Source organism: Montipora capricornis, chromosome 4 (assembly GCF_036669925.1).
Source record: "Montipora capricornis isolate CH-2021 chromosome 4, ASM3666992v2, whole genome shotgun sequence".
Classification (NCBI taxonomy): domain Eukaryota; kingdom Metazoa; phylum Cnidaria; class Anthozoa; order Scleractinia; family Acroporidae; genus Montipora; species Montipora capricornis.
Window position 1 is genome coordinate 55,416,961 of NC_090886.1, and position 10,000 is coordinate 55,426,960.

At 37.5% G+C, this 10,000-nt stretch overlaps 3 protein-coding genes across 4 annotated transcripts in view; 1 reads left to right on the forward strand and 2 right to left on the reverse strand.

Annotated features, from left to right (window-relative positions):
• The window catches only part of LOC138047555 (eukaryotic translation initiation factor 4H-like), a 16,031-nt gene extending 14,977 nt beyond the window's left edge, over nucleotides 1-1,054 (reverse strand). The window contains exons 1-2 of the mRNA XM_068894456.1: nucleotides 960-1,054; nucleotides 690-879 (exon numbers count right to left, since the gene is read on the reverse strand). Of these exons, the coding sequence (XP_068750557.1) occupies nucleotides 690-879; nucleotides 960-1,036 (267 nt within the window). The 5' untranslated portion in view covers nucleotides 1,037-1,054. The remainder of the gene's footprint in view (nucleotides 1-689; nucleotides 880-959) is intronic.
• A 90-nt stretch (nucleotides 1,055-1,144) lies between these two features.
• LOC138047556 (mediator of RNA polymerase II transcription subunit 31-like) lies at nucleotides 1,145-4,257 on the forward strand. The gene is made up of 4 exons (XM_068894457.1): nucleotides 1,145-1,218; nucleotides 1,295-1,375; nucleotides 1,855-1,951; nucleotides 3,006-4,257. Exons 1-4 carry the CDS (start codon nucleotides 1,179-1,181, stop codon nucleotides 3,205-3,207), a joined length of 420 nt encoding a protein of 139 aa, XP_068750558.1. The 5' UTR covers nucleotides 1,145-1,178; the 3' UTR covers nucleotides 3,208-4,257.
• A 1,510-nt stretch (nucleotides 4,258-5,767) lies between these two features.
• Nucleotides 5,768-10,000, reverse strand: part of LOC138047554 (cytosolic arginine sensor for mTORC1 subunit 2-like) — a 12,195-nt gene continuing 7,962 nt past the window's right edge. Inside the window, exon 9 of one of the 2 annotated variants that reach the window (XM_068894455.1) lies at nucleotides 5,768-7,682. In XM_068894455.1, the coding sequence (XP_068750556.1) occupies nucleotides 7,623-7,682 (60 nt within the window). In that variant the 3' untranslated portion in view covers nucleotides 5,768-7,622. The remainder of the gene's footprint in view (nucleotides 7,683-10,000) is intronic. The other variant, XM_068894454.1, reaches the window with a different exon arrangement.

Consider the following 10,000-nt stretch of genomic DNA (forward strand, 5'->3'; position numbering starts at 1 on the left):
ACCAACCCACAATCCCTTGATTTGCTTTGAAGAAAGGCTAATGGTCGAAACATTGGCTTCCAGACTTCAGCATGCTGGTTGACTACCTCGAATCTAAATTCTCATGCTATTCTTGGTTTACACCCATGTTGGATGCCAATACAATACAATTTATTTTTGCTGAATTTGCAAAATAATAAAGTTTAGTTCCCAGCAGAGAGACAGGTTATTGTTCTTGCCACCTAACAAGTGGCGTCAGATGCAAACCATAAAGTGGAAACTCATCATTGCAAAGATCTGCATTGCAAAAATAATATTATTTTCAGGTTATATCAGTGTGTTCACTCATCACAAGATGGTTCTCAACAGATACAAAAAATTATCTCACCTACGCTTGTTACTTGTACCATAAATAAAATCAGCATATGAAAATAACTCAAGCACTAACCTTATCAAATTCATACCCTCAAAATTAACCGCAAAAATTATGCACGTGTACCAAGTGTGAAACAAACATTAAAGATGTTCAGAAGAGGAAGCTTCTAGTTCTGTCGGTGCATTTTCACCAAAGAAAACTTGACTATGAAAAGAAACGCATAGGTTCACTGCAGAGTGATCAGCCGCAATGTATCGATTATTACGTTGTTAAATTAATGATGTCGATCTCTTAAGAGTTAGTATTTCTGACTTTGATTCCCATGAAAACAAACCTTTATTTCTCCGAAGATCATATCTAAATCTCCCTGGACTGTGTCCGGTGGTAGTCCCCCTACAAATGCAGTAAAGGGTGGCTCAGTTGGGAAAGGTTTTGGAGGTCGATCACGATAACCACGATCACCGCGATCACCCCGATCACCGCCAGCACGCCGTCTTCCTCCACCGTATGACCCGCCATAATCCCTAAAACAGCCACAATAAGAGATAATCATTGTCCTACAAAAGACACCAAAGTTTTAAATACTATTATGCACTTAAAGTACCGCGGAGAATCGCCAAAATTGTCGTAAAATCCGCCAGACCATCCACCGCTGTTTCTTCCCTCGAAGTCGTCCGCCATGTTGGCCGAACACAACAGACCATAATGATTGTTTTTAGCAACAATGGGCAGGTACTGTGGTGCTTTCAACCAGCGGCTACTAAAAGTGAATATACATGGGAAAGTAATTCTCCTTGAATTGTCCTTCAGGAAATCTAATGTAATGGCTGCTGCTCTTGAGGGTTTGGAATTGAAGACAGCGGGTAAAACGCATCATTCTGTACTTTTTCTCGCTTTCTTTAGTTATATATTAACTTTTATCATATTTTGCATGCTCAGAGACCGAAGATGGAGCGCGCATGAGATTTCAAGTTGAACTAGAATTTGTGCAATGCCTTGCTAATCCTCACTACTTAAATTGTAAGTCGAACATTTTCATCTTGTCCTGGGTTTGGTTTGATTATTTCTTGTTTTGAGGGAAAAGATGTGGAGGTGTTGTCTTTCCTATTAAACATGCGATTGTTGTGAAACAATATTTCTTTGGTTGATTTGGATCACAATATATTTTTAGTTTTGCGTGATACATATGTACTTATGATCTTTCTCTCACGGGGTACAAGATTGATTTTTACTCCAGATAATTAATAGAAAAACAATTGCCAAAAGGGCTCTTTCTTCGGTAGTCTTTGTTAGTAGTCCCCACCCCCCCCCCCCCCCAATTTTTTTTCTTGGCTGAGGGTTGAGATTTCAAAAATCTTAATCTGGATAAGGGTTGTTTTTGCTCAGAATCATCTAGTTTAGATACTGTGACACAGCCCCTTTAACTGACAGGTAAGCAATATCAACCAATCAGGCCTTGATCATGCAATAAACTGACATGACTTTCTATCTTTCTTCAGTTCTTGCACAAAGAGGATACTTCAAAGAACAGTCATTCATAAATTATCTGAAATATCTGCTGTATTGGAAAAAACCAGAGTATGCCAAGTTCTTAAAGTGAGCAATAATTTATAGAAAATAAAAGAACTCTTTGTTGTTTTTAGCTATAGTCTGCCGGCAGTCCTTTCAATGTCACTTGAGCTGCACGCTTGTTGATCCGATCAAGTTTTGTCCACAATTGAGAGAAACGGCCAAGGGAAGCAATTTTTTCAGTATTTTCTAATTTTGCATTTGACTAAAAAAGGGGTATGGTTTCATATGGGGATTTAGTTCCCCTCTACCATAATCTGTTAATTAATGGAGAAAGTTAATCCAAAGCTTTTTCATTTTTGTTTCCTGAAAGAAAGACAACTACTGGAACCAGAAAGCATTGATTTATGACTACGGCCTCCTCCTCAGTATCACATGAATTTGGAGTTGTGTTAGGGTTATATCATATATATTTCATTCACCTCATACAAGATATAACTTGCATCTTGCCAGCTTCAAGCTGGCTATTAGGGTTAATATAGCAAGTGCCAGCACAATTGCACAGTAAATTGGGTTTGAATCCAAGCCTGGACTTTTTTCAGGCCTGCTTTTACAATACAGGGCCTGAGTTTTATTTAGTCACAACAACAGTTAAAGATTTCACTTGTGGGGTTGTGATATAGTGTAAAAGAAAAAGCAAGAATGCAAAAGAAAAAGGTAATTACATGTAATCACTACCTGTGCTTTTAATATACTCATATTTAGAGAATAAAATCACAATAATCCTAGTGAATCAAAGTGTTTGTTCCCCACTGGTATGTAATAAAATCCTCCCCAATGTTTCTTAAAGTGTGGGGGTACTCAACACCAAAGTCAAAGGTGTTTAATGTTGTGGAGTTTCTCGTTTTTTCCAGATAGGTCTGTTTGCCAATATCCTTAGAACAAAAAGTTGTTAGTGCATTCCATAAGTAGACCCTCTATGTGAAATGGAGTTCTTCATGAAATAACTGTGTAAGCGTGGTATATTTAGTTACCTAACTGTGATGATCTTCGTGACTTTAATTTCATGTATTCTGCAGTTCAGATCCATGGAAAAAAATTGACACACTCTAAAACCATTTCTCATCTAAATCTCCCCCAGGTACCCTCAGTGCTTACATTTTCTTGAACTTCTTCAATATGAACATTTTCGAAGAGAACTTGTGAATCCTGCATGTGCAAAGTTTATTGATGAACAGCAAATTCTACACTGGCAGTATTATTCAAGAAGAAGAATGAGGATGAATTTACCAAAAACAGGACAAACAGGTCCTGGAACAGAGCCTGAGCAATCAGGACGATAATGAAAATAACCAGCAAGAAGATGAAGTCTGACATTCCAACAAGGATGTCAGGAAACGAAGGCAGCACAGTTTAAGTAACGTGAAGAGTACAGCTATAAATATTAAGCCCAAACTGAAATATTACAGTAGATGGTGATTTTACCAGCAAATAATAATAATAATAATAATAATAATACAAAATTAAGGACAAAAGTGGTGCCAGTGGTAGTAGGTGCATCGGGTTCAGTGTCAAAGAAGCTGGCAGCCTACTTGGAGCAACTAGGAATTAAGGACCGAACAAGAACAATGCAAAAGTCGGCACTCCTCGGATTGGTGCATATCCTCATAAAAGTGCTGGAAGTCTGAGGTCTTGGGATGATAATAATCATAATAATAGTAGTAGCTTTGTTTGTCTCAAGGTTGTTTAGCTGCGCACAAGCACTCCACTGATCGGGGAGACTGCAATTCAACTGTAATCCGAACAAATCAAATGTTGGTTTTTGAGGAGAGGGGAAAACCAGAGAACCTGGGGAAAAAGCTCTCGGAGCAGAGTAGAGAACCAACAAACTCAACCCACATATGGTGTGGAATCCTGGGATCAATCTCAAGCCACATTGGTGGAAGGCAAGTGCACTTACCACTGTGCCAGCCCTGCTCCCCTAATAACTACAGAAAGTATAACTACTTTTGTAACAGAAATTTCTTTTACAACGATAAGCCTCTCAAATGTACATGCTGTAAATAAAAGACATCTCTTTGGACTGCACAGAGTTTTAAGAGTGCACATGTGACAAAATTTAAGGAGGTGATGGAAAAGGGCCAATAAGTTACAAAAGTACACATTTTATAAAGGGGTCCAGGGAAAGTATGATGATATTTTATATGATCAATGTTATGAACATTACCTTTCTGTAATGAAAGGAAGGCTGAAATGGGATTAAACCTGAATTTTTGCAGGCTTTCCTTTTGCTACAGTACCTCAACGGTTTTCAAATCTCAAAAACTGTCTGCAAGATTTCTGTTTTCTCCCAAGCAGATTGGAATGCATTAAACTTTTCAGAATCCACAAAATTGCCTCTTTTTAGCAGGGGGTGGAGGACATTAATGTGTTTGTTTTATTATTGAGTGGGTTAGTGCATAGAGAAAATAGCTTCTTCAAGGTAATATTATACTTGTTGAGGACTTTAAGAGCTTCTAATTCTGCACTTGTTTGCCCTCAAGGCCTTATCGGTGTGATTCACCATTTTTTGCACAAATTGTCAACCCTTTTTTGTTGTTTTTATTTTATTTTTGGCAGAATAAAAGATTTATTTTTTTTGACATTTACTGTGCCATTTGCCGTGGTTGATTTATACCGAGGACTTCTGAACAATAGTAGGTGGCTTAAGCAAGCGAGTTTTTGAGATGCAGATGGCAAGCAGAAGTGAGCTGTTTTCCCTTTTAACTTGTATTCACACGACCACATTTATATTACTAAGTATCTTTTCTCCGTTAGAGATGATAAGTATAAAAACCTGGGAGACACCACTGCCCAGGCATGTGAAATGTTCTCTTCCAGTTGCCGTCCGCGTCTTAAAAACATGCGTGCTTAAGCTCCCTTCGATCTCTGTACACTAACCCACTTACCATAATTAACACTTTACAACAGCGTTGTAAAACATAGTTGGAACATGACTTGTTAGAGCCATCCTCTGTGTCACATCATTACGGAACATTGCACAACGCAAACGAAGCATGAATGGACTCCCATATTCCAAATTTCGAACTAAGATCCTTTATCCTTGCTTTTAATACTGTCTGCTTACAGTTATATCCTTTATCTGGATTGGCCTAAAGCAACAGCTATCCCCATTCATGTCGTGTTGAGTGCTGTATAAGTTTTTATTATTAGATGGTGTATTAGTCACCATTGGTTTAGTCCTAGACATAAGTCTCAGTATAAAAGATCTAGGTAAGTCTAAAGTATCACTCTGTGAGCTCTTTAGTTTATTTTAAGGGTACCTTTACTGTTTACGAATTTTATTCTCACCCTCCCTTCGGAGGTTTTGTCAAGTTTAATTAGGTCACCTCTCGGTTAAAGCTTCGGTTAAATCTCGCAGCGACTTCCCCAACCTTAAGTGTTTTTCATGCTATGCCATTTTACACCCTCTATCTGCCTTTGTTCTTGTCTGATCCAGCACATAGTGCTGGGGAGATAAGGAGGCTTGAGCTGTTTTTACTGCCTACACTCTTTCCATGATGCTGGCCAGAAGTTTAGCTTGTAGTGCCAAGGAGATTTTAGGCTTGAATATCATTATTTGGCTTTTACTGGCCTACTACTTGTCCGATCAGGCACAGCTCAGCTTGGGCGTTGGAGAGATAAGTTCAGGCTTTTAGTCGCCACGAAAGTCGTCTGTCGCGCCAATCGTGGAGCAGTGTTCCTCACTTTTACACCAACGTCTTTTGCTTTTTGTTATTGTAGTGTGTCTGCTACAATAAAGGCCCAACAAAATGTCATCATCATTTAGACTGCATATCTTGGCAATTATTGTCTGTGTGCTTGGAAATGCCTTATTCTTAATAATAAAATGTGACACATATCCACACTTATTCTTTTATTAAATTAAATTCCATGGCAATAAATTATGAATGACAAAAGACTCAATAAATTAGTGAAAAATATATAAAATCATACTGCCCAAAACATACCCCAAAATGAAGCAGAGTGCCTTTGTTCAAGTGACACCAGTAACATTGAACTGGTCACCCCAGCAAATGTCACTGCTTTCATGGTTTAATAACAGATTGCCTTGCCTTACTTTCAAGACTCGTTATGATTTTTCTTTGGCATGGGTAGAAACCTTAAAATGCCTATCACCTTAAGAAACTTATTTCTTTTCACTTATTTTCTGAAATTGCCCCAAATAGGTTTTGTTGTTTTTCTATTTTCTTTAAAAGACAGGAAAAGAACTCTGTTTCATCTGTGACTGAGCAGTGAGGAGGAGTGGGTTCAACACCAGATTGACATGGCAAATAAATGAAAATAAATTCATTACTTTGTATTGTTGTTTTTAAAGAAAAAGTCAACCTGCTGTTAAAACCCACTGCTCTACTCTGAGTTGTCGTAAATCAAACTACAACCAGTTTTTTAAGTTGGACTAATAGACCGTATTCATAAATGGAAGCTAAGTAACTATTCTTTTGTCTTTATGCTAATCATCCTCACAAGCCTCGTTAGCACAAACAAATTCAACAGAATTTTTGCTCCAAAGTGAGGCTAGAGAGGATGATTAGCACAAAGACAAAACTTAGGTAAAAATTCTTGGTAACAGAACAATGGCAGTATTTTTGTTCTGTAATGATAGAAAGAGGTTTGTTAGGGTGTAGAATATTCTAAAATATTTTGACAGAGTCCCTTTAAAGATAAAGATGTACACTGTAGATGCTGCAGCAATTCTTTGTCACACAAACTGTTTCACTGCCAAACTAACCAATGATTTGTGTCATTGTCATTCCATCAAAACCTTCCCAAATTTTCATAGGTGCAGGAAATTGCATGATGTCACACTTACAAATAAAATTTGTAAAGTAAATGTAAATGTAAATACTTTGTTTATAGTGGAAGTGCACTTAGCTATCAAGCTAGTTCACATGCAGGCACCCCACTTGTTATAATCGGAAAGAAACTTAACAGAAACATGATTAGCCCATTGGCCGGTTTGGGTGTCAAAGGGTTAAGAACCCCGACTGCCAGGAGGCAACCAGTTGGCTATTTACAAAGCGTGGTAGAGTTGAATCCAGGACAGCCGGAAACAAATCCTAACCAGAGGTTAGAACGGGATTTGAACCCGGGTCAACCGTATGCAAACCCAGCGCCCTAACCACTGGACCACACTGCCTCCTAATAATAATAATAATTATTATTCTTATTATATAATTATTATAGGTACACTTATTTACATTAAAAAGTGCTCTTGCAAACAGCCACAGAACTTTCAGATGAAACACAAAGATGCACTATAAAAGGGGCTGCTTCATGCTCTGCCCTTGTTTGAATTCCCTCAAGCACGCCTGATTATCCAAGATGGTGATCAACAAACAGCAACACAGAGACGGAAGCCCTAAAGGATATTTCTAGCATGAGAAAAAGGGACAGGGGATTAAAAAAAAAAAAAACGACATATCACATTTCATGACACATTACCATAAGGGGCTTTTTTATTGCACAAATTAGCACAGAGCTTGGCTGCATCCACCGTTGATTGATAAATCATTTGCATGTGCCTAAGGCACCACACCTTTCATAGTGCATCTTCATGTTAAAGCAGCTGTAAATAAATTATTCTAAAGAGGATGTTGAATCGATTAAAAAATTGTGTTTTTTAATGTTACTGTGGGTTATTGCAGGATAAAAATTATTTATTTGTTATAAATATCACACTCCTGTTGTGTCCATTCTATTTAACCTGTAATGAACTCAGCAGCTCAATGGCCTTTTCAACTTCACTTTCAGGAACCTGTTGGAAAATAAATTGTACACTAATAATTACCATGACTAAGGGAAATGCAGCCAAGAGGTAGCAAAACAGATCACACTAATGCTGCTCTTGATACTGTGGACACAATGCAGACATCCAGAAAACTGTGCATCTCAAATGAACACAATTAGAATTATAATTTTGTAGGGATTGACCAATCTCACTTCCTCTGTTCATTGATCTTCACTTCCAATCTCACTTCCACCACACACCGGTGGCGCAGTTGGTTGAGCATTGGGCTGTCATGCAGGAGGCCGTGAGTTCGACACCGACCTGACCAACAACACTCTGGGTCTTTAAATAACTGAGGAGAAAGTGCTGCCTTTGTAATTACATCCGTAAATGGTTAGACTTTCAAGTCTTCTCGGATAAGGACTATAAACCGTAGGCCTCGTCTCACAACCCAGTGGGATGTAAAAGAACCCACACACTATTCGTAAAGAGTAGGGCATGGAGCTCCCGGTGTTGTGGTCAGGTCTCATTTCATTCATTCATATGCTGGGTGAGATCATTAATGGGCTGATAGTGGCTGCCAGCAGTGCCTATATATGCTGATGTCCGATCTCACCCATAGATCCATTGCTTGTAAAACGCATTTGAATATGATAATAGAAAATGCCCTATATAAATTCATTACCATTTATTTTGTCTTTGATCTCTATGGGAGGGGGGGGGGGGGGGGGTAATGGAATTGCATCCCATCCCATCAACACGTCCGTCCACGCATTGGCCAACAGTCGGCTGACAGTTGATTGAATCTCAGGCTCAAGAAGACTTTGACATCGAGAGAGGACATGCAAATATTCCTTGAAAACAATGAGGACGATATTTTATTTCTTACTTTTTATCGTTTTTCGTGGTAGATTTCCATATTTGAAGTTAATATCTTACATCCTATTATCGTATTCAGTTTTTGCGATATCAATGTTGATTCCAAGGGATTGAAGTTTTCATGCAACAAACACAGTAATGTTTTTTTTTTTACGGTTTTACTATAAGTAACATTGGAGGAAAATGTTTTCTACCTTTTTTAATGAAACAAGTCAATAGTTTTTTTTTAGCTGATAAAAATACTTGTGTAATTTTATGTGAGTAAATAATAAAGTTGTTATTATTATTATTATTATTATTATTATTATTGTTATATTGTGTATTGTTTTATGATAGTGTATGTTCTGCAGAAGCAACTTAAGGTACTAACAAAGTCAATTTTTTTTTATGAATGTCAATTGCTGCTCGACATCACAAAGTTCTTGTTTTGAGCTTGACCACGTTTTTGGTAATTATTCTTCTGTGGGAATATAACATGAGCTCTTTTGACCTTTTTGATACTTGAATTGTAAGGTAAAGATTATTTTATTTAAAAAAACTGCCTTGTCAACCCAATACACTTTTGCCCAGTTGTGTTGTCAAGGTGTGCCATGTGACCAGGCTGAACCAAGGTCTTTTCCTGAAAACGAGGTTGCAATCAACCAACCAGTAATATTATGATGAAGAAATTAAAACCTTTAAAACCAGTACATGTAGTACTTAATTAATTAAACCTTTTAAAAGTATAAGCTCAAGTTGAATTTATTAGCTACAACCCTCATTTTGATGCTCAATGTTTCAAAAACAAAACCTTGAGAAAGTGAAATGAAGTTGTTGCCTCTTCACAGAAACAGAAGTCTTAAAGTAAGACTATGCAAGTTATATGCAAGTGCCAAATAAATGTTGTGTCTGTCAAGTACCTGTTTGCATCCCTCTTAGCTTAAACTTCATAATTATCAGACAGAAATATTCTTTTGCTAAAATGTTCAGTGCATTTAATGCTGTGTAAAAGCGCATCAAACAAAAAGGAATGCACTACATATCATAACCAAGCAGTCTTTTAAAGACTTGAAACCAGAAAAGCATCACAAATCATGGAAAAGTATGTTTTCATCTCAGCTGGGCAAGGATACTGATGTGTCTTGTATTGAGGTTTGAGGAAATGGAGAAAAAACTGTTGCTTCACAGGAGTTTGGTAATCATGTGGACAAATATTAAAAGGCAATGATGGTACAGTGGGAAAAATGCCTCTTGAATTCTCAAAATGAAAGGTATTTTCTTGCGTGTGGTGGAAACATCCCTGTTAAAATTTATATGGGCTGCAAACAACATTGCAAGCATATCGAAGAGTAATAAAGATTATTGACAGATGAAACTTAGTTCTTAAAGTAAAGGAGAAATCAAGCAACTGAAACAGTAACAGTTTTCTTAGGAGCCACTACAGTTCACAAAAGAAGCAAAAACCAGTTTTTCAGAATGACTAAATC